This window comes from Quercus robur, chromosome 6 (assembly GCF_932294415.1).
Source record: "Quercus robur chromosome 6, dhQueRobu3.1, whole genome shotgun sequence".
In the NCBI taxonomy this organism is placed as follows: Eukaryota; Viridiplantae; Streptophyta; class Magnoliopsida; order Fagales; family Fagaceae; genus Quercus; species Quercus robur.
In genome coordinates this window covers 4,226,458-4,250,360 of record NC_065539.1, presented here as the reverse complement: position 1 = coordinate 4,250,360, position 23,903 = coordinate 4,226,458, and the positions used below count along the sequence as shown (strand labels likewise).

At 37.9% G+C, this 23,903-nt stretch overlaps 1 protein-coding gene and 1 long non-coding RNA gene across 2 annotated transcripts; one reads left to right on the top strand and one right to left on the bottom strand.

Moving 5' to 3' along the window:
- Window positions 1-34: 34 nt before the first annotated feature.
- On the bottom strand, window positions 35-16,309 carry LOC126732380 (calmodulin-binding transcription activator 3-like). The gene is made up of 12 exons (XM_050435175.1): window positions 15,964-16,309; window positions 14,813-14,932; window positions 13,155-13,270; window positions 12,901-12,989; window positions 9,128-9,170; window positions 6,014-6,212; window positions 5,727-5,840; window positions 5,295-5,602; window positions 2,339-3,144; window positions 1,419-1,992; window positions 950-1,270; window positions 35-383 (listed from the first exon to the last, which is right to left on the bottom strand). Exons 1-12 carry the CDS (start codon window positions 16,004-16,006, stop codon window positions 276-278), a joined length of 2,841 nt encoding a protein of 946 aa, XP_050291132.1. The 5' UTR covers window positions 16,007-16,309; the 3' UTR covers window positions 35-275.
- Window positions 1,890-2,671, top strand: LOC126732382 (uncharacterized). Its single transcript, XR_007659464.1, has 2 exons — window positions 1,890-2,029; window positions 2,143-2,671. It is a non-coding gene; the product is annotated as an uncharacterized LOC126732382 (long non-coding RNA).
- Window positions 16,310-23,903: the final 7,594 nt, after the last annotated feature.

The window sequence follows — 23,903 nt, the reverse complement described above, 5'->3', positions numbered from 1 at the left end:
ATTGATTTTCACATTAATCCACGGCCATTGGCACTACCTTCTAAAGGTTGTGTTTTTATTAAACCAAAAATTGCTATTAGAATGCTATTAATATTATACATTTTTTTTCTTTCCTCTATATTCCTTTTTGTTATACAAGAATTTTAGCAAGAATTTACAAGAGACGAGAATGAACAAATATTTATACAAGAATTTTAGCAAACCCAATTGATAAGTACCATTCCCACTGCCACTAATAACAAATATTTTACAAGAGAAGAGAATGAACCAGAGGTTCAGGCTGAAGGCATGTTAGTGTCTTCATCCAGGAATGCTTCAATATCAATCAGGTCATTATAATCAGCCATTTCATCTGAACTGCTTGGAACCCCATCACCCACAACCTGCAAAATCAACAGCAATGAGATAGAAAGACTTCGACTATAAAACCAATCAGATGAAGAATATTACAATATACCAACAAACTCCATTCTATTTTAGTGATCCATTGAAGATGAAATCCCAAGTGGACAGCATGCTGCATGCCTACTGCTATAGGGTAACAAGTGATATTAATGCTGCATTCCCAGGATTAATGGCGTATAGTCAACACTAGCATTGATTTACAAGTACTTAAAATATTTTGAGACTCCTAGGTTATTTTATCCCACTTAGAGCTCAACCTTTAAAATATTTTGAGACTCCTAGGTTATTTTATCCCACTTAGAGCTCAACCTAGTCCATCCATTCTCAGTTGTGTCATTCACTTAAAAACTAATCTAACCAAAAAAATGTTAACTGGAACCATTGCGAAGCTCACTATGCTATAATGATTTGATTCAGAGCTATTTCAGTTAAAAGGAAAACAGATTATGTTCCTAAAGGAAACACAATGGAATATTATTATAACATGAAAAATTGAGAAGAAAAAATGGAGAGAGAGGAGAATATCAAAATAGTAATAACGTACCATGGATCCCTGAATATTAGTCAGAACGTTCAGCAGCCTAAGATATTGATCTCTTGCCTCTGCAGACTGAGCCATGGACTTCACTGTAGCATGTGCTTTTTGCAGCCTCTCTTCTGTTTGCTTTCGGCCTTCTTTCAGGAAGTCATAGTCATCCTCTGAAGATTTATCTTGCATTTTGTGGCCCTCAGCAAGTGCTTCTGCTTTAAACCCACGCAAGCCACCACCTTTTCGTTTCCAACGCAAAATTACCTTTTCTACAATTCCTACCGACCAGATAATTTTTATATAGTTCTTCCTGACCTGGTGTTGTCTTGCTTGTGCCTTTCATTATGAAAGCTAAATAATTAGTAATCATGAACTTGGCTCAACTGAGGAAAAAAAATGCTAGTAAAACAAATACAAGAATAAATGATAAGAGTAAAATAGGAGCCTCAAAATCAAGCATGCAAAAGAAATAGTGACAATGCACCTGAATTTCAACCATTCTCTGCTTGATTTTCAAAAATTCTCTTCTACCCTTCCAGCTGCGGAACTTACTTTGTATCCGGATTGCAGCAGCATGCACAGGTAGATCATGTTTTCCTGATTTGTTTGTCCTAAGAGCAAGAAGTGAAAGAGCTTGTGCATCTGACATTCCAAATTTATCATCACCATACTCTTTTAACTGCTTTTTTTGAAAGGACTTCACCCTGTAATCTTCATGAATACGAGCAAAAGCTTGGCTGGCATTACAGACAGCAGCTAATGAATCCTTCAATGAATATGGTAAATCCCCATCACTGACTGGAGTTGCACTTCGTTCTGAAACTGTTTCTACTGCTTTTGCTCCAGAAATCCCTGCAGCATTGCCTTCCCCAGTTTCCAGTGTGAGAGATGAAAGGTGGCTGTTCAGATGAGATTCTGCAAGATAACCAGCAATTCCTTTGTGTCCATTGGCAGAAGCTAGGTCAGCAGCTGTTCTGCCTGAAGGATCTTTGGAACATGGATCAACTAATGCAGCAGGATCCGCACCAAGAGAGACAAGGAAAGCAACTGTGCGCTCTCTGATAAAGCATGTTCAAACAAGAAGTCAACAGAAAGGTAAAGAGAAGGAAAAGGAATATCACTTTCTTTTCAGGTGTATCCTTGTCAATTAAGCCATTTTTAAACCTAAATTGAGTTTATAAGGATTTCAATTTCCCTCTCATGTACAGAGAAGGCTTTCATGGCATACATAGTTCTCTGCAATATATTCATTATAAGAAATAGGTGTTTTTCCCTTTTCTTCTCATATGAGATTCAGCCTGAATGTGGTGTCCTCTAAACTGGAAGGCAGATCAAAGAATAGAACAGAAGTATCCAAGGCAAAGTTTACTACAAAGAAGCAAGCAAGAAATCGTAAGTGCTCACCTGCCACAAAATGCTGCCCAATGAAGTGCAGTCCATCCATTCACATCACGGAAATTGACACTGACACCTGCAATAATAGTTGGTTCTAGGGCCCAATCATAGCCAAGAGAAGCTGCTAAATGTAGCACACCTTGGCCACCCTCATCTAATACAGAAGGGCCTTTTCCATCTTCTGCTTCTTTCTGAAGGAGCCATACATGCAACTTCTCTTTCAGTAGCTTTTTAAGGAGCTTTTCCTGTACTTTTTTAGAAGAGAAATCCTTCTCAGAAGCAAGCTCTAATATTTGATGCCATTCTTTTTTTTGATTAATAATAACATTTAGCATTTGATCCCTTTCTTCATCTTCCCCTTCTAACAATGAACTGATTTTACTCCTTACTTCAGATTTCTTGCTCACACTAATGAAATCAGCACTTGGAGGGCAGACAGAGGTCAGAGACAATAGTTTTTCAAATCGCAAAAGAAAAATACCACTCGCTTTGCCACTATAATTATCTGTAGTAACTGCATATTTATTATGTTTGAATAGGCATTCAACTTCATCACTCATCATCCATTGGTTTAAAATGGCAAAATCTATTTTTCCCTCTAGGGCCGTTTTGCATCCATGATCTGCATCTGAAAGCTGTACTTGAAGGTTATTTTGCATAGGATGAATTTCTTGATTATCAGTCTGTAGAAGGCAAGACTCCTGAAAGTTGAATTGTTCATCCAAATTAACATCTTGTTCATGAAACAAAGAAGTGGCACCATACTCTGATTCTGCATGCACATTCTGATTTAAGGGCCATTTGCCTTCAGAAGTCTGTTTACAAGGAAAATTAAAACCTCAACACAAATAGTTGAACTTGGACAAGAAAACAGTTTATGGCCCTATGAACTCTTAAACCAACATATAAATAATTATGCACTCTGCTAGTTAATTAAAAGGTAATTACTATGTTACAACAAAAAATTTAGGAATTTAAGCCACCAGCCAGAAACTCAGTCAATTAACTACATCAATATTAACTAATAGCAGTTACACCATTGCCCCAATGTTATATATATATATATATATATATAGTGAGAGAGAAATATAGTATAGACTTCAAAGTGATGTAGGATAAATTGGGGGAATCGTCTACTTGGGAGGAATTGTGAATTTTTGGTTTAGAACCTTTAGAATGAAGAATTAGAGTTCAAGCATGACTATGGTTTTTGTAAGGAATATAAAAGAATTGATTTAGGGTTGCAAAGAGATAAGAAGAAACAGAATTCGAGTCTGCACATAATCTGTGAACAGTATCATGAACAGTACATATATACTGTTGCGTGAACGGTACCCATGAGTGGTACTAATAGCGACAGAATATTAAAGAGAAAGGAAAGAGATATAAGAAAAGAAGAAAAATAACAATAAGGCCAACACCGTGCGATACTTTATTGATCAATTTTACTTATATTGACCCTAAATCTAACTTTTCCTAATAGAACTAGAACCCCTCCCTTAACAAATAAATCAAACCCTGATTGAATTGAAACAAAGACCAGTTATAAAGATCTATAAACTAAATAAGACTTACTTATTAATTAAAAAAACTCAAGGCCCACAGCAATGGCCCATACCTAATAATTATAGAATTACTAGAATATATTCTAGACCCTAGGAAAACCTAATAAATTACTAACAACCTAATTAACTACCATGGACACTTCTTGGAATTTACCTTAACCTTATGTTGTGAAAATACACGCAAAACAACAAAAAAGCAAGCACAAGACACACAAACTCCATGGGATGCCAACCAAGCCTACCTCCATGGGCAATGCCAACCAAAATTCACTATTAATAATGGGAATTACAATCACACAAACTCTTACAAAAAACTCTCAACAATAAACTAACCCAAAATCACAATACATCCAAAGGTAAGGTGCTCTGACACTAACTCACTAGGCAAAGCTAGCCTCTACCTCTCTCACAAGACAAACCTTTGCACCTAACTATCCACACAATAAAGCTACTCTACCACTTCTTTTATAAGGGTGGGGCGCACCTCCTTGCTAATTCTCTTTTAAAATGTGGGACTACTTTTTTAATAGAGCAAGTCACCTCCTTATTATTCCTCTAACCAAAGTGGGATTTCAAAACCAATGAGGAATTCTCTAAACACTCCTATCATGGGCTGGACTCAACACCTTAGATTTCCAAACAATATATTGTTTCTCTCATCATGGTTCTGCTATCATCAATAACATAGATTTTCACCTAATCAACCTCAACATGCTTAAACTTAACTAACATGGTAAGTATTACAAATAAATGACTCAATTTTGTGATAGATAATGTACAGGTGCCAAATCTAAATATGCATCATCATCTATACTTTGATAAAATAACTATGCACAAATCTCATAAGCATCTAAAAGTGCACCAACAAAATCTAAGAAAGGATGCAACTTTCCATCTCTAATGAGGCATCAACATTTTTTTGGGGGTCCCCCTGGGGGAGGGGGGGGGGGGGGGTGGTTGTGTTGCTAAGTAAGTCATCACCACAATTTAAGACTAGTAGATAGAATTCTTAATATATGTTATAATCATAAAATTCCAAGCAATAACTCTAAATGCATCATCCCATATCTTGATTGAAACTTCCTTGTTCAGCTTGTAAAATAAAAATAAAAATAATTTTCCAAACATAACATGATACTCGACAACAACCATGATAAAGTGTTAACAATTTCACAAAAAAAAAAAAAAAAAAAAAAAAAAAGAAGAAAGAAAGGAAAAAAGAAAAGAAGAAGCAAAAATAAACATACATGATACCAATGATACATATTTTTTTTTTTACTTGCAACAAGTGGGAGGGGGAATTCAAACCCAAGTTCTCTTCTTGGGGGAGACCAAGCATTACTATTGAGTATTGAGCCATAGGGCTCTTGGCACATACTCTAAATAGTAAATAACTCTACCTGCCACTCGTTTTGGATTTGAGGGTGACTACTGAATTCCCATCTCTCAACAAAGTTGCTGGTGAAATGCTGCCTTAGTACCAGATTTTCTCGTTCAAGAAGGAATCCATTGGTATCAGGTTGTGTTTCAGGAAATGATGGCCAAAATGGCACAGCTTGATTGCCAGAAGTACCATTTCCCAAGTCATCATCTGACGGTGGAGAATCAAGGATTTGCCTCATATTGTTGCTGTATTTTGCTTTATCTGCTTGAGCAAGTGAGCCAAAACCCACCCCCAAAACGGTTGAGAATTCTCCTTGACAATAATCTGCTTATTGGTTAGAGTATAACAATGAAGTTTGTGTGCCATGTCATTTAACAATCAGCGATATTAAAATCCCTTATGTATTGATGATGCAAAATAGATTGAAAAACAAAGCAAACAACTTTACTTGGAATTGATGCAGGCAGAAAAGGATCAGAGAGTCCAGGATTCATCTTCTCCACCATGGGTTGTTGGAATTCGAAGGACAAATGGAATCCAGAACTTGCTTGGTGATTACAGGCTGCACATTTCACATTAAGTTGCAAAGATATAAGAAAACAAGATTTTGAACATACTGAAAATAAATGATCAATGGATACATCATCCTCAGACCTGTATAGAATCTTCTTTGTGAGGTAACTTTAGCAGCTTATAGTTAAAACATAAACCCAGGCATAAATACAACAAATCTACCTGATTCAGTATCCATGTGTTCTAATGCCTGAGCACTGTTGAGGCCTGTTATATCTATAGTTTGTGAAGTTACTTGGGAATTATTCGGATGAAAACAAGAGGACACATAGCCATCCATCTCCGAATTGGGTTCAGTTTCTTGGAAATAGGGAAAAGCTTCTTCAGTCTCTTTAATACAGCTATCATTTGTCCTATTGCCCTGAACTAGTTGGAAAACACAGAAAAAATAAAACCCAATATATAAAAAGTTTGAGGTAAATTAAAATTTAATATGTAACAGAAATAATCAGGAGATTAAAATCTGTTTCCAAACAATCAATAAGGAGCTTCAAAACTGAACTTAAGTAACAATGAGCTTCAAAGCTGAACTTAAGTAACAATGAGCATGCGACACCAATAACAACAAATATGACAAAAACTGCATGAGCATCCTATTTAAGATCACTAGCACACATGAACTTAAGAATTGACATAAGCATCAAGAACAGTATTACCTCCATGTATTGTAACTTTTGTTAGGATTTTTAGTGCTGGCTAATTCCATGACGAATTTATTTGTAATTTTGGGTTTTGTAATTCTAATATGAACGGTTGCAATGAGGGCTAAAGGCTGAATCTTCTTTTCACTATGCCAAACTAAAGATCTTGGACCAGTCAAAGTTCAATCGTGTGAGATTGGTGATTCAGACAAAAACTCTTGGTAGACTCTCGATTGACTGAACCCTATAATAGAAATTCTGAGATTTGCTTCCAGAGCTGTGTTTGTACCCACTGCAAGCCTAAAACCTACTTGTATTTAAACCCTATATCAACCCCAATTTCCAGAGAACAAAGATGGCCATAGAAAAAAAATAAAAACCTAGAGAGAGCTATTCTTTTTCTTCCACCCTCTCCCATTGAACATCTTTGAGGGGTTGATTATTCCAAACACATAGATCTCCATACTTGTATTGGACTTCCTGTTTGAAACTAGATCGAGACAAATCTTCAAGAAGCCTTGGAGTGATTGAGTGATTGATTTTGTGGTCAGTGGATTGACTTCATCAAGTGGATTTCAAAGCACAAGGTAGGAGTCTGCACTTGCTAGCAGGAGCAGGAAGCTCTGGTACAGTGTCTATCTACTTGTATGGGAAGTCTATATAGTATAGTATGTATTGCAACAACCTTCATAGTGATTTGATGAATTGGGCTTGGCCCTGGAGTGTTTTACCTTTTAGGTTTTCACTTCCTGAAAAAATCCTTGTGTGCGTGTTTGTTCTCTACTATTGTGCATGCTATTATTCATATTGACTACTGTGCTTGAATATTGACTAATTAACTACCCAGTGAACAATTGAATTAATTGGTTAAAATTAGTAGCAAGCCATACTAGGGTTCTAAACAACATTTTTCAATTGGTATTAGAGCTTTGCTTCAATGCTGTAGGATTAATTTCTTTGTGTGATCCTTGATCCCTGTTTTGTCATGGATAAAGTCAAGAGTCATTATACTCATGATAGTGATGATGTTATTTGAAACAATTCTATAGGAGTTCCTAGAATTGCTAGTAACAATCTCTTTAGCAAAATTATCAAATACAAGAAAGACTCTAAGAAATCACTTAGAAATTGAGCAAGATTGAACTTGAAATAGGGGTTTTAAATGTAAAACTTGATGAATCCAATAAGTTGATTATAATTAAAAAAATGTTGAAAAGGCCTTGGAAAAATTAAAGTAGTTTGAATATATTAAGGTGAACTTACATGTCAAACTTGAAGAAACCAACAAGTTGGTAGATGGAGTCAAGAGTAAGAAATTGAGAATTTCTCCCTTAGGGTTAAGGTCGAGTTTTTGGAAGAAGAACTTGCTGAATCTAATTCCAAATTGGAAAAAGTATCTAATTCCAAGATTGATGTAGAGCCCGACTCTGATAAAACCAACCTAGGACATATGAAGATAGGGTCTTCCATTCCAACAAAGCCTTCTGGCTCTAAAGGAAAAAATGTGTACATTCCTCCATTTAAGACGAATCATAAAGAAGAGATAAAAGACCAATTTTGCTAGGTTAGACAAACATAAGAGACCAAGTGCCACACCGTGAGAATGACAAATTTTGCTAGGTTAGACAAAGGATAATTTCTCTGGACCCTACTTATGGAAACTCTATAAATTCTTATATACTTGACTTCCATGAGGCTTAAGGAGGCAGAAACTAAGTGCCACGCTGAGAAAATTATAGCCTCCATCAGTGAGTACAAAAGAGAGAATCATTCTAGTTTATATTCATACTTGTGATCCAAGAGGTTGAACCACAGAGTCTTCATCAACTCATTGGCGATCAAACCTTCAAGGAGGTGCCTTGAAGTAGGTTAGAGGTGCTGATTCATTGACATGGACAGTTCATTCGTGAAAGGGTCCATATATGATAAGTTTAGACTCTTTATAGTTCTTAAGCTACTATGATTCAGAACAATGAGTTTGTCTACTAAGTTGAAGTCTCATAGAGTCTAGACAGCAAAAGTTCTGTTTTAAATTGTAAACTCCTTCTCATATAATGGAGTGCCTTAATTGGGATACATTACCCCTGAAGTAGTTTTTACTTTGAAGACGTTCTCTATCGATTTTCCACTTCGTCACCATATCGTTATCTTATGTTTTTATTGCTTTTATTGTTGCGCTTACATATTTGGTGACTTGCTGTTTCTCATGGTTTATATCACTAGAATTGTGATCACATAATTGATATAATTGGTAATAAATTGACAATTTTCTATTGCGTAATAAGAATTGGGGTTAAAATCGGATTTAACAAGAAGTACCGTTTGAGTTTGAGCTCATTTGCATCCAAGTTGAAATATTGTTTGGTATTACCTAAGAAATTTTTATCATTAAAAACCTGAGGCTCTTTAGAAGAGTCTCTCGCGGTGAAAGTTTGAAATACCACCATAACACATAAACCACAACCACCAACGTGGATCAAAGAAGCTGTGTAACGGAAAATGTTAGATTATATATATCTTAGAAGAATCATTTACATACTAGGAAATAATTTTTAACCTAAATAATTTAAGTTATTCTTACAATTTACCTATTTTTGACTTATTGGATAAAAAGGGTAAATGGATAAGGGGTTACCTTTACTTCCCGATAGTGAACAAGAACCACATGAGAGAGCTCCCTGCAGTAGTACTAGTAGTAGTGAGTTTGGTAAAAAGACATTAGAGAAACACTCAGCCACAAGCCATTCCAAGAATAGAAAGTATAGGAAACAAAAGTTGCAATAACTTCAGCAAGCCTTATGGCGTTTCGTTAGAGTCAATAAGATTACCAGCTAAAAAAGACTGGTTGATAACTAGAAGTGAAAATATTGCTAATTCCTTTACTCACAAACCTACAAGTACAAGTTGATGAAAAGTAGAGAACAGAGACTTGTGAAACTCCTCCCCTCCCCTCAAATTTTAAAAACATAGTAAAATTTTAGCATAATATTTTCATACATAACTTAATTTTTTGTTTCTCCAAAAAAACATTTAGGAGAATTTAATATTTTCCTTAACTCACATACCTACTTTTATTTTTTTCTTTTCTTTTAACAATTTCAATTTTTTTTTTCCATACATAACTTAATAATTTTAGGAGCATTTAAAACATATGTTATAAAAACTAAATAAATAAAAAAGAGTAAATTTTTTTTTTTAAAAACGCATTCCCCAGTATTAGGTCCACGCTGAAGTGATCCTTCCAAGCAATAAATCGTTGTCATTTATGCAAATGCGATGTCACTCGATTAAATTTTTTTTTTTTATTTCTCCTATTTTACACCCTTTAATAACTGCCTCCATACCTTCACTACTTCTTAAAATCAATTTTCATAAATTACAAATAAATAACCACTCACCACAAATTTCTCTCTCCTATCTAACTCTCTGCCATGCACATCTGTTCAACTCCTCCGTTGCCTCTTCGTCACTCCGCCGCCGAGTCCGTACGTAACTCGGACGAGTCACCAATCGAGTCCGATTCCGAGTTCTCCCTGCCCGGGTCTGGTCCATCCGAACCTCTTCACTTAGACGGGCCAAGGTTCGATACATAACAGCAATGGGGAAGAACAAGAACAAGATTGGAGAAATACGCTTTTGTATTGGGTTCCTAAGATCGATCAAGATCCAGCTTTGAAGTTTCCAAACGCAACAGCAGTTCAAAACTACGTCGTTTCTCCTCCTCTCCTCTTCGATTTCATCCGATGGTTTTTATTTTATTTTTTTTTTAAAATCGGGTTTTAAGAAGTAGTGATTCCAACCGTTAACGGTTAACCGTTAACCCGTACAGAAGACGGGAATGGGTGATGGGAATCACAAGCTCCTGTTTTAAGTCTACGAGACTTGTGTTTCTGAGTCCCACACAAATTGGTGTGTCCTGCTCCTTAATGGGAATTGCAAAATTAATATTAATTTCAATTTAACATAGAAAGTCGTCAATGTATTTGAATTGGTCAATTATTATTTTTAATTAGTGTTGATCAATTATGTTTCTATTTTAGGTAAATTAATTATAATATCAGTATTTTAGTATTGAGTTTTTTTTTGGAAAGAGTTTCTACCTATGACGTGGATTGTACTCCAGATCTCTTATACAACCATCAGAAATTTTACCAATTAAGCTAACTGGAACCCACATTTTAGTATTGAGTTTAAATTAGAACCATTAACAATTTATTGTGAAAGTGTTATAAAAGTACAAACTTTTAGAAATATTGCTCACTCTTTTTTGATGTTGAATCCAAACAAGAACCGGAGAAGTGATTGGTTGACAATTTTACCCATTATTATTTAATTGTTGAATCATTTTGATTTTTTCTAAAGTCAAATTTGATATTAGAGCAAAATCCGTTCTTAATTTTTTTAAATCCTTTGGGCAACCAAAACTGTAATTTACTAAAAAAATTAATTATTTATAACGTCAACGATTTAACCATCAATTCATCTGGTTGAATTAGAGAACCAAAAATCACTCCCTTTCATTTCTTTGATCAGTTCGACTTTTAAAATCATGTTAGGTGACTCCCAACATCAAACGTACCTAAAAAAAAACAAAACAAAATGAAAAAGAAAGAGACTCTACAGCCATTGAACACCCACCATCACACCAACAACAAGAGAGTCAACCAACCCAATGCAATCCCAACCTCATCAACTATAAACCCATACCCACCGCCCACCAGCCATATTGCACCTTGCCCAAACTGACAACCCACCAATAGCTGCACCAAACTGCCAGTCTTTACTCTTATCACCACTTGACCCAATTCTCAACAAAAATGTATGCTTTCAAATAGAATAAAATGAAGGAAAATAATACATATGACCTATCTTGATTAATTTGTCAAGGATTCATAGCCAATCTAAAAATTTTGGGATTAAGGTTTTGTTATCCTTGTATACGAAATAAAAATTAGGAAAAAATCTTAAAATAAAATGCAACAACAGTTACATAATTAAAAAAAAAAAAAAAAGACTTCAATCCCCATACTTGATACTAATAACAAAGTTTAAACAAGTCCAAAAAGTGGGAACCCAAGATAAGCTATAATATTCTAAGATCAATTAAATGAATGTTTCATTATCTTTAATCTTCAATTAACAGAACAAAGAAGGTCGACATTTACATCATCTAGTTTTCTATGACACACTGATAGGAGCTTTACTTGTTGTTGATGATGACATGAGTAATGAGAGTGCTAGTGCAACATTGGGCTAGTCACTTGGCTTCATGTTTTCTCAACACACTCATAGCTTCTCATGCCAAACTAGTAATGCTCCTAAGGGCTCTTTGAGGGGGATCTGCCCAATCTCCCTGCTCGGGTTGGATCGATGAGCAGGATGAAGAGGCAGCATGTGGAGCAAGGAGCATGTGGAGGCACCTTGCTCCACATGATGCCTCAAGGCCATGGCAAAGGAGGGCCATGGTGGGCAGAGATGGATTTTGATGTTGGGCAGCAGTAATTGGTGCTGACCCTATGTGGTGGTGCATGGCATTGGTGGCTTAGTTGTTGGTTGACTTGAGTACAAGGTAGGGTCGGGTTGCTGTGATGATCAAATGATGTGTGCAAAGCATTGGGCTAGTGGGTGTTGGTTGAAGGCATGGACAAATGCTAGTAGGCTAATGACAGTTACTTTGTGTGCTACATGTGGGCATGCTGTGTAGGCTGTATTGCTGATGGGAGAGGCCTTGAGCATGGGTCAAGCCTCCCAAAATGTGTAAGAACATGTTGTGTGGGCTGCTAGATGGTGGGCAGAAGCCCCATGATCTACTGAGACATGGGTTGTGCATGTGCAGCATGTGCAATGGTAGTTCCTGGCTTTCCTGATGACCAAACCTGCTATATAGGGGCTAGAAACGTGGAGAGCAAGCCAAGACAATATCAATTGAAGGTGTCCTAAGTTAGAACACAAGTGGCAAGTTGTCTAAGACCTAGGTAGTTACTAGGCAGTAACTGCCATAGCAATTAATTCAGTATATTTAACCATATGGTTGTTGGGGGTATCAATAGTAGAGTGTATTTTGGCCTTGGAAAAATTCTGTGTAATTCTCTAGGCTTGTAAAAGGTTTCCTTTGTACTTGAGATTTAGTAATAAAAATTGGGGGTGAGTTTCCTGTAAATATTGTGTATGCTATGTGTGTATACGTCCCTATATAATATGTTCTAAGTATTATTGCAGTATGTATGTATGGGTGGTGTTGGCTAAGACTAAGTCACGAACTTAGGGCCATCACAGGCAAAAAATTTGAGTGAAAAATTTGACCCTGTGACACACACTGATGCACACACAGATCATATAGTGCAAAAAAGCTAAAATTGAAACAAAAAACTTGGTAAGCAACACACAAATAACTCTCGAGACACTTACCCTTGGAGCAACCAATAACTGCGTCTTTGTAAATTTTTATTTTCTTCACCGCGGGCATAGTAGCAGTTCAACACCTCAATGCCTCCCACCTGAAAGGAAGTAAAATTTTCTCTACACAATTAATTATGAAGCACAAAGAATCTTTTAACATATATCACCCCCTAATTGAGAAAAAAACATAAGCATATGATATAGTAAACAGCCCAGAGCGGCATGATTAATGTCTTTCCTCGAGCATGATGTCTATTTCCTACCTTGAGCTTCTCATGAGCTTCCATCACAGTCTTTCCATCCCGTTTCTTCGTCCAATTATAGCCATCTTTTCTGAAGCATCTCAGCTCCTTCCGGTTAAAAAGAAAAAATGAACCACCTGAAATTGGAAATACATGTTACGTGAATATATGTTCTAAAGTATACTTCAGAAAAATTAAGGAAAAAAAAGTTCAAACAGTGCCTCATTTTTGGAGTAGATGATGTCATGAAATGTACCTAATATTACAAGAAATGTTAATATTTATAAGCTAATATAATCTATGTTGTATAGCAGAAGCTTTGGTACCAATGTGTTCAAGTTCAAGCTTGAGATTAGCAAAGTACACTTAAATAAACTATTAAATCAAACATCCACGCAAGACAACAAGATTTAATGTAGTTTGGCAACTCCATGCCATCAATCATGGGATGGGGATGCAAAATACCTGAACATTTGCATACCACATTAAAAAAAAACCAATCACAAACTTCAACACAAACCCTCACCAACATAAACCAACCCTCCCATTGCACCCAACTGAAGACTCAATCTCAACTTATAAACTTAATACTTTAACGAGCTCAAATCTTATTACATCTAAATTACACACAACTCAGGCAAGCATCTTTCATCCCTAAAAGCTACCATACATCTTTTAGATTCCAAACAATACTACATTATGCATATTTTTCAACACGTCATATTTTTGCCTTAATAGCAATACCTATATATAAAGCTCCAATTGTAATTCATTACCCTCTTCTTAGCAATGTGGAATTACCACCATTATATAGGATGCTTGCACCTCCTTCATCACCTATTTTTCAATGAAAAATTCCTAAATTTGAAAATTGAGACAATTTTTCCAACATTCTACATGTGCCTCTGGCCCTCTTGGACACCAGTTATGGTCAACAAAGGAGACTCAAGGTCATTACAAACAAAAAAGGAAAAGAGAGGAAACTAAATTATAAGGATAACTAAGAAGTGAGACATGCTTCTTAGTTCAACAACAGGGTGTTCTGCGCAAGCCACAAGAACTTTGATGTGAAAGAAAAAAAAAAAAAGGTGCTGCAATTCTTTATAAAGCTGAACTAGCAAAACGAGAAACAAACTCCAGAGGAATGAATGATAAATCACAAATCAACACCATACTTCAGGCCTAGGTCTGAAACCAGCATTCACCATAATGGGTTTCTGGAAGACTTTGGGCTACACATATCCAAAAAAATCATAAGTTGGGAAAATAATGTCTGGTGATAGAAATTATCACTTTTAATTGTTAAATTCAATGGGAGAAAAATTGGACATGGTAAGTAGCAGAAGAATGAGAAAATAGATTTCATTCACAAGAAGCCTGCAACAGAAAGGTCCAGAAAACTGATAACAATAGGGTAATGAAACATATACTATAAGAGTCATACCAGAGAATATGATACCAAAGAACTAATTAACCTCACAGATGTTGAGGAATTATCATCAATTAAACCAGTTGCAACAGAAACTGGATCTCAGATTTTTTTCTTTCATTCCTTCCTAATTAGTGAAACCTAGTCTCAGATATAAAACAGGGAGGGGTTTGAAATAAGAAAAACAAAAAGTTCGTCCAGAAATCCAGGTCAATAATAGCAAACCAAACAATGCAGTTAAGAGTCATACTTGGAGGCTTTTTCGCAGGTTCTGCAGCAAGACGAAAGTTCTTATAATTTTGAATAATTCCACAAATTTCAGCTGTACGTAGCCATCGTTTTTGTGCTTCTGTGACTATTTGGTTAGCATCTGCATTCCACCGAATCATAGTCATAAAAAAATCTATATAGTTAATTCTATCCTTGGGAAACATCACAAGTATGGGCAGCTTCAAAGTAACAAGTAGAAATAATTTTACACAAATATTACTTAAACCGTCAAATTTATGCCGATGCACCTTCCATTTTTATCAAAACAACTAATATAGGGCCTTGTAAGAAAGGGTCAACCGTCAAGGACTACTATAGACTAAATGGCCTAACACTCTTTACACTGTCAAATCTAGAAAATAAAATCTTAATTGTGAAATGGAGAGGATCATGTTCCCATTTTCCAAGCATCAATAAACATTAAACAAGACCAAGATTATCTATGAACTCAGATAGCTCGATTTTGAGCATTACTCAAGCATTGATAAATAACACTCCTTAGTCCTGACTCCTGATGATCATATCTAGAAAGTGGAAACCTTCACAAATATAACCCCAATAAATCTCAACTCATTTAAAACCCCAGCACACAACTTCCACCTATAAATAGTTAACAATCAAAATCCAACACTAATTCCAAAGTTTTTCAAAATACAGAGATAGCATAATAATCAGAAGGAGAAGAATATCTGATACGGATTAAGAAACGATATTGATGACAAGAAGTTTTGCTTTTGCGATCATACCATGTCAAAATATAGGAAGTAATAAATAGTAACTGTTTATATAAAATAAAAAATTAAAAAAAAAAAAAAAAAAAAAACTAACTAAATTAACTCATTCCTGAATAGTTACAAAAATCATATGTGGAAAGTACAAATCACATGTAGAAAATACAAAGACTAACATACAAGACTACAATACAAATTCTAATACCCACACCACAAAGTACAAGCGTTTCCGTAGTGAGTCTCATTAAAACATGCAAAACCCATGATAAATAAAACAAAATAAAATCAAAACAAAAACAAAAACAGTTAAAACCCCACAATTCTACAAAACACCAAAGAAGCACACAATTCTTGATAATAATAAAATTAAAAAAATTAAAAAAAAATAAATAAACCTCACTTATTAGTGGGTTACCAAGACCAGAGTGCCTGCCCTTCGCCATGAACTCGTTATGGGTCACTCACCACCCGACTCAATACTCAGAAATCAATCTTCAAAAAACACTACTATTTGTGACAGATAAAATAGTTCTTGGATTTGAAATAGGTTTGAGATTTGAAAAGCGGCTTTTGATTACAGAAAAAGTATGCGAAGGGTGAGTGATTGTCCAAAAGTTGACACTATAGTTTAGGATTTCAATAGAGAAGTGTGAGAGAATTATTCGGACAGTAAATCATTAACAAACAACTTCCAGTTATTGCCAAATATGGTTAAGAACATCTTTATGATGAAACGTCAAGAATTTGCTAAGGCTTATATATATATATATATATATATATTAATATATATAAGTAGATAAAGCTTTCTTCCGCGTTTTTTTTTTCTTTCAAATATATATATATATTTTCTTTTTTTTTTTGGTTGAGAAGTGACGGAGAAGCTCCGCGTTTATTTTATTATTGTTTGGAGTATTTGTTTTTCCGCGTAATGCTTTTTACGTCGGCAAAAATCTTTCTTTTAAGCTATGACCAACTGTCCTGAGTCAAATATTTAACTGTTGTCCTTATCGAAAAATAAAAATATTTAACGGTTGGAAAAGTGGAATGCTTGGACTTTTGATAAAAAAAAAAATAAAAAAAAAATTCATTTTTTACCTTCATTTTAGACTTATTTAATAAATGAACCAAGCCTAAACAAAAAAATAAAAATTATGAATAGACTCTTGAACAATAGGGCTCAATAAAATAATTTTGAAAAAAAAAACACTAAGGTTGGTTTATGGGCTTGGTAATAAATTTGATGAGTTCGAAAAATTAACTCATATCTTATTAAGCCTTTAATTTAGTAGATATTGAGAACGCTCGTCCGAATCAAATGACTTTGATAATATGCTTAACATGAACTTGGTAATGTACTTGTATTGGATTTTGATATCAATAGCTTGATATTGAGCTTAAGTTTGAATTTGATATTGAGCTCAAACTTGACTTGACTAATGAATCAGGCAAAGTCAAGTCTAACTCAAGCTTTTGGACTTTTTGATGAGCTCTAGCTCAAACATTGTTTGTAGTAATGCTTCAAACTCAAGCCAAGTTTGAACATTTTACATTTGTTGTTGAAGTGAGCTTGAACCTTTAATACTTGACAAAACTTGGCATGTTTACAACCCTACCGTCAAGTGTCAAGTCATGAATGATAGGTTTTTAATAAAAATAAATAAATAAGGAGTTGGGAATAATAGTTTGATAAAGTAATATTAGTGGTGATCCACTTAAGAACCTGTAAGGACTCAATTTGTAACGACCCATAATAATGTTGGATTCGCACGTAAAAAGGCCCAAACAATATCATTTGTAGAGCGTGGGTTTGAAAGGCTAGGTCTTGGTCACCGAAGGGTATTTCGGGTTAGCTCTGATCAGTTAATCTCGTCTGAGGAGTCTGGGGAACTCTAAACTCTTCTTATTCTCCTTTTTTCTAGGACACCATGGTTGGGAGGACAGATCGTCCCCTCCCCCCCTCTCACACTGCCTCTCTTATCCTTTTATACTGGCATTTATCCTCTCACCAGCGTCCACGTATAAGCTCAATTTCCTAGGACTTATGACCTGTCCTTTCAGCCCATACCTAGAGTGGTTGGGGGTGGTTGTAAAAGTTAAAGAGTATGACTCTGTCAGGTGCAGAGTATTGAATGGCAGTAATGGCAGCTTTCCCTTTGTCCTTGGTCGTTATATTATCCAGCGTCTCCGTCTCTATTGACATAGATATTTTTAGATCTTTTCCCAAACTGTTCCTATACTGTTTTTGCCCTTTCTTCCAGGGGGACATCGGATATGCCGAGGACAGAATCATCCTCGGCTGCGTCTCAAGACTATTTGGACTTTTGTTACCCATCCTCGGCTGTACCCATCCTCGGCTCGGGCCTTGGGCCCCAACGTAAAAATAGGCCAGGGCCACAAATTATTGGGCCCCACAATAGCTCCTCAAAATCCTGCTGTCCGACCTCTTGGTCGGAGGGGAGGGTTTTGATGATGCCAAGCCTTTATTACGATTCGTTTAGCTCTGCCCTTCATTAATGTTGGCGCCTCTTCATATGCTTAGGAAATGCGTCGGGTTACGAGACATTCTTCTAGATTTACACACAATGCGCTCCCGTCGTTTCAGTGTACGAGGCGCGTCTTTAATAAATTTCCTTTACGAGGCCAATCAAACCTGATAGTTACAGATGACATTGGGGAGTTGAACAGACGCTACCTTACTTACAGATCTTCTTGGAGATAGGTACGGATTAAATGCCACTGAATTCACCTTCCATATAAGAAGCCAAACGAGAGGGTATTCCCTTCGCGTAAAGACTCTTTAACCTTCCTAAAGCCTCAACCCTCAATCTGTGCTCTAAGTCTTCCTTACCAGCATAGCCACAGCTTACAGTGTGACACATTTAAAGTAGAAGTGGGAATGAAAAGATCACATCCTTCTCAGAAGCATTCTGTCGCTTAAGATGGCTCAGTCAGGACAGGGATGGCAGAGACTCAAGATACCTCTCATCCTCCTTTCAGCCAAAATCCGAAGCAGGGGCTCGTCGCATCAAACTTTTGGTGTGACTGAGCTGGGGTCACCCATTATCAGTACCAGCCGCTCTCTTATGAGCATAGCTAACATGGCACCAGCGTGTTAGGAGTCAGAACTAACGCAGGGACAAAGTATCCCTACTTCTTCCTCTCTTCCTTCACTAGTGCCTCATTTTGCCTCCCTTCTTCTTCTTTCCCATCACCAGATCCATCCTGGTGCTTTTCTTTCTTCCTCTTCTTCTCCTCTTCCACCAAGGGAGGTCCTCCTCTCAATATGGGTGCTGCTGGGGCAGAATTTGGAAAGACTTCGAAGCAGAGCTTAAAAACACTTCTGGCTGTTTGTTTGTTTTGTTGTTTTTTTTTTTTTTTTTGTAATTCGTTTTCTATATAGGCTTGTTTAAGCCCTTCATTGTACGCTATAATACCTTTTTATATTAATAAAAGTAATCATTGCTTTATTTCATATATTCTATCTCTTCTTTCTGAAATGGTTATGCCGTGAATAGACGTACTACCATATGACTTCTTTTTTTATTTTTACATTCCGAACGATGCTTAGGGCCGAAATCCCCGTTAATAAAAAGACCTTACTCTACGCTTATTGAAATTATCCGGCATAATAATGCTGATTTGAACAAATGATACTTAGGGCAGAAACCCTTATTAAGAAAAGAGAAAAGGATATTATGATGAGCTTGTTAGAGCTGTCTGGCATAATAACGCCGACCTAAGAAAACAATACTTAGGGCCGAAACCCCTTATCAAGAAAAAAGATGTTATTATGAACTTATTAGAGCTATCGTGTACAATAAGACCGACCTGAAAATGGGTTGTACACCCCAAACTTGAACGAGATGATGGCTGAATGCTCAGTGCCGTGTAGGAAGTAATCATCCGAGGATATATAACCCAAAGTGAACAGCCCCTGCAAGTCGCTGAGTAATAAGGCGTTTCGCCATCTTCCTAATGACCTTCATAGCCTTAGCCTTTTCTGGTATTTGGTCCGAGGACAGAGCGACTTAGAATTCTTCTTAAGTAGCTGACTCTTCCATAGGCTTGAGTCCGAGGACCATGCAATACCTTGGCTCTGTTTAAAACTTGATTTTTTAAGTAGTTGGTTTCCCCCATAGGTTTGAGTCTGAGGACCATGCAATACCTTGATTCTGTCCAAAACTTGATTTTTAAGTAGTTGGTTTCCCCATAGGTTTGAGTCCGAGGACCATGCAATACCTTGGTTCTGTCCAAAACTTGATTTTTAAGTAATTGGTTTCCCCATAGGTTTGAATCCGAGGACCATGCAATACCTTGGTTCTGTCCAAAACTTGATTTTTTAAGTAGTTGGTTTCCCCATAGGTTTGAGTCCGAGGACCATGCAATACCTTGGTTCTGTCCAAAACTTGATTTTTTAAGTAGTTAGTTTCCCCATAGGTTTGAGTCCGAGGACCATGCAATACCTTGGTTCTGTCCAAAACTTGATTTTTTAAGTAGTTGGTTTCCCCATAGGTTTGAGTCCGAGGACCATGCAATACCTTGGTTCTGTCCAAAACTTGATTTTTAAGTAGTTGGTTTCCCCATAGGTTTGAGTCCGAGGACCATGCAATACCTTGGTTCTGTCCAAAACTTGATTTTTTAAGTAGTTGGTTTCCCCATAGGTTTGAGTCCGAGGACCATGCAATACCTTGGTTCTGTCAAAAACTTGATTTTTAAGTAGTTGGTTTCCCCATAGGTTTGAGTCCGAGGACCATGCAATACCTTGGTTCTATCCAAAATTTGATTTTTTAAGTAGTTGGTTTCCCCATAGGTTTGAGTCCGAGAACCATGCAATACCTTGGTTCTGTCCAAAACTTGATTTTTAAGTAGTTGGTTTCTCCATAGGTTTGAGTTCGAGGACCATGCAATACCTTGGTTCTGTCCAAAACTTGATTTTTTAAGTAGTTGGTTTCCCCATAGGTTTGAGTCCGAGGACCATGCAATACCTTGGTTCTGTCCAAAACTTGATTTTTTAAGTAGTTGGTTTCCCCATAGGTTTGAGTTCGAGGACCATGCAATACCTTGGTTCTGTCCAAAACTTAATTTTTAAGTAGTTGGTTTCCCCATAGGTTTGAGTCCGAGGACCATGCAATACCTTGGTTCTATCCAAAACTCAGTTTTTAAGTAGTTGGTTTCCCCATAGGTTTGAGTCCGAGGACCATGCAATACCTTGATTCTGTCCAAAACTTGATATTTAAGTAGTTGGTTTCCCCATAGGTTTGAGTCCGAGGACCATGCAATACCTTGGTTCTGTCCAAAACTTGATTTTTAAGTAGTTGGTTTCCCCATAGGTTTGAGTCCGAAGACCATGCAACACCTTGGTTCTGTCCAAAACTCAGTTTTTAAGTAGTTGGTTTCCCCATAGGTTTGAGTCCGAGGACCATGCAATACCTTGGTTCTGTCCAAAACTTGATATTTAAGTAGTTGGTTTCCTTATAGGTTTGAGTCCGAGGACCATGCAATACATTGGTTCTGTCCAAAACTTGATTTTTAAGTAGTTGGTTTCCCCATAGGTTTGAGTCCGAGGACCATGCAATACCTTGGTTCTGTCCAAAACTTGATTTTTAAGTAGTTGGGGGAATTAACCCTTTGGATGGGAGCGCTCCCCACCTTGCTCCGAACCATCATCTGAGGAGTCGGATGGGGCTAGTTATAGGCGGAGATCGAGGACTCCGCCAAGCGAGACTTTCTCCTATGAGGAGGAGCATCACCATCAACGTAAGCGTAGAAGTTCACCTAACAGGGGCTTGGGTAACGATGCCATGAACAAGGCCTTGAGTCAAATTTCCAAGTCACCCTTTACGAAAAATATAAACGATGCGATTCATCCTCGGTGATTCCATCAGCCTACGTTCGCTCTATATGATGGCCATTCAGACCCGGTAGAACATGTAAGCTATTTCAGCCAGAAGATGGCTATCTACTCCAGAGACGAGGCTTTGATGTGCAAAGTTTTTCCATCGAGTTTGGGTCCGACAGCGATGAGGTGGTTCAGTGGCTTAAGGGCCAATTCTGTGGGATCTTTCAAAACACTAACTCGAGCTTTTGGTGCTCGCTTTATCACATGCAGCAGGACTCCTCGGCCTTTGGGATCTTTGCTGGCTTTGTCTATGCGAGAGGGCGAGACTCTCAAGAATTATTCGGACAGGTACTGGGAAATGTTTAATGAAATAGAGGGAAAGAACGATGCTGTGGCCATAACCACTTTCAAAGCTAGCCTCCCAGCTGATCACGATTTAAGGAAATTCCTGACGGGTAAACCTGTCACCAGTGTGCACCAACTGATGGACAGGATAGATAAGTACAGAAGGGTAGAGGAAGATCAACTTCAGGGAAAAGGAAAGGCCAAAGTGATCCCTCAGGAGAGGAGGGATTTCAGGTCGGACCGTTATAATAGCAGCCAACCCCGGAGGGATTTTGTTGGGCAGTCGGGTTCGGCAGACGCCCAGGTGGTTAATGCAATATTTTGAGAGCCAGTGCAATAGGTTTTGGAGAAAATAAAGAATGAGCCATTCTTCAAGTGGCCAAACAAGATGGCGGGAGAGCCTAGGAAACGCAACCCGAACTTATACTGCCACTATCATCAGGATCATGGGCACACGACGGATAATTGCAGGAATTTATGGGATCACTTGGAACAGTTGGTCCGTGAAGGGAAATTAAAACAACTCTTGCATCACTCCAGTGGAAGGGCGAGCCAAGCAGGTTCAGAGGTGCGTGGAGACGCTTCATCAAGACTCCCTCTGGGTACGATTAACATCATCTTTGCTGCCCCGGGAAGGACTGGGTCTTGCCCCTCCAGGGTATTGTCGGTGTACCGATCCCCAGCCGAGGATCATTCCCAAGCCTTGAAGAGAGCCAGGGTGCGTGTCCCCCTAATTCTGGGCTTTTCAGATGAGGACATGGTTGGGACTATACAGCCCCATGAAGATGCTTTGGTGGTAACGTTGAGAATTGGCGGGTACGATGTCAGAAGGTTGATGGTTGATCAGGGTAGTGCTGTGGATGTAATGTATCCCGACTTGTACAAGGAGCTAGGCTTGAAACCAGAGGACTTAACAACCTACAACTCTCCTCTAGTAAGTTTTGAGGGAAGGCTGGTCGCTCCCAAATGACTGATCAAGCTGCCTGTGCAAGCAAGTACGGATGTGGTAGAGGTGGACTTTATTGTCGTAGATGTTTTTTCTCCATACACAGCTATTATGGGCAGACCTTGGCTTCACACCCTTAAAGCGGTCTCGTCTACTCTGCATCAGAAAGTGAAGTACCCATCTGGAGACCAAGTGTTGGAAATAGTAGGGAGTCAGGCGGCTGCTCGGCAATGCCTAGTAGCGGCTATACAGCATCGGCCAGAGGCAGAAACCTCGGCTACGGCCGACAACGAGTTATAGCAATTAAAGTCCCCAGTATCGGGCTTGGACCTACCAGCCGATGGGGTAGAGTGCGAAGATCTGGAGAAGGTAGTTATTGCTGGCGATCTGGAAAAATTCTTCCAGGTTGAGGCTAAATTGCCTTTGCAAGAGAAGGCGAGGTTGCTGGAATTCCTCCAAGCCAATGTGGACGTTTTCGCATGGAACCTGTATGAAGCCCTAGGGGTGGACCCGAATTTCATTTGTCATCGACTTAATGTGAACCCCGCCGTTATGCCCAGAAGGCAACCTCCTCGGCGACCATCGAAGGAACACGCCGAAGCGGTTAGAAGCGAAGTTGCCAAGCTCAAACAGGCTGGGGCTATCAAGGAAGTTTTTTATCCTTAATGGTTGGCCAATACGGTGGTAGTAAAAAAGAAGACTGGAAAATGGCGAGTGTGCGTGGACTTCACGGATCTCAATAAGGCTTGCCCCAAGGATCCGTTTCCCATGCCGAAGATCAACCAATTGGTGGATACGACCGTGGGTCACCCCAGGATGAGTTTCTTGAATGCCTTCCAAGGGTATCACCAAATACCACTGGCCGCCGACGATCAGGAAAAGACTGCTTTTGTGACCCCGATTGGGAACTACCATTACAAGGTGATGCCCTTCGGCTTGAAAAACGCTGGATCTACCTACCAACGCATGATGACGAAAATGTTTGAACCGCAACTGGGTAGAAGTATCGAAGTTTATATCGATGATATGGTTGTGAAAAGTAAAGTGGTGTCCGAACACGTGGACGATCTCACGAGTATCTTCGGGATACTGAGAAAACATAAGTTACGCTTGAATGCTTCAAAGTGCTCCTTTGGTGTAGGTTCCGGGAAGTTCTTGGGTACATGGTGACCCATAGAGGAATTGAGGTGAACCCAGACCAGATTAGGGC

Coding starts and splice junctions, on each gene's coding strand:
- LOC126732380 (XM_050435175.1), bottom strand. CDS start 16,006: ATGGCGAAGGGCAGGCACTCTGGTCTTGGTAACCCACTAATAA. Junction 5,841..6,013: donor ACACATGGATACTGAATCAG/GTAGATTTGTTG, acceptor TGAAATGTGCAG/CCTGTAATCACCAAGCAAGT. Junction 3,145..5,294: donor AAATCCAAAACGAGTGGCAG/GTAGAGTTATTT, acceptor CCTTGTAAACAG/ACTTCTGAAGGCAAATGGCC.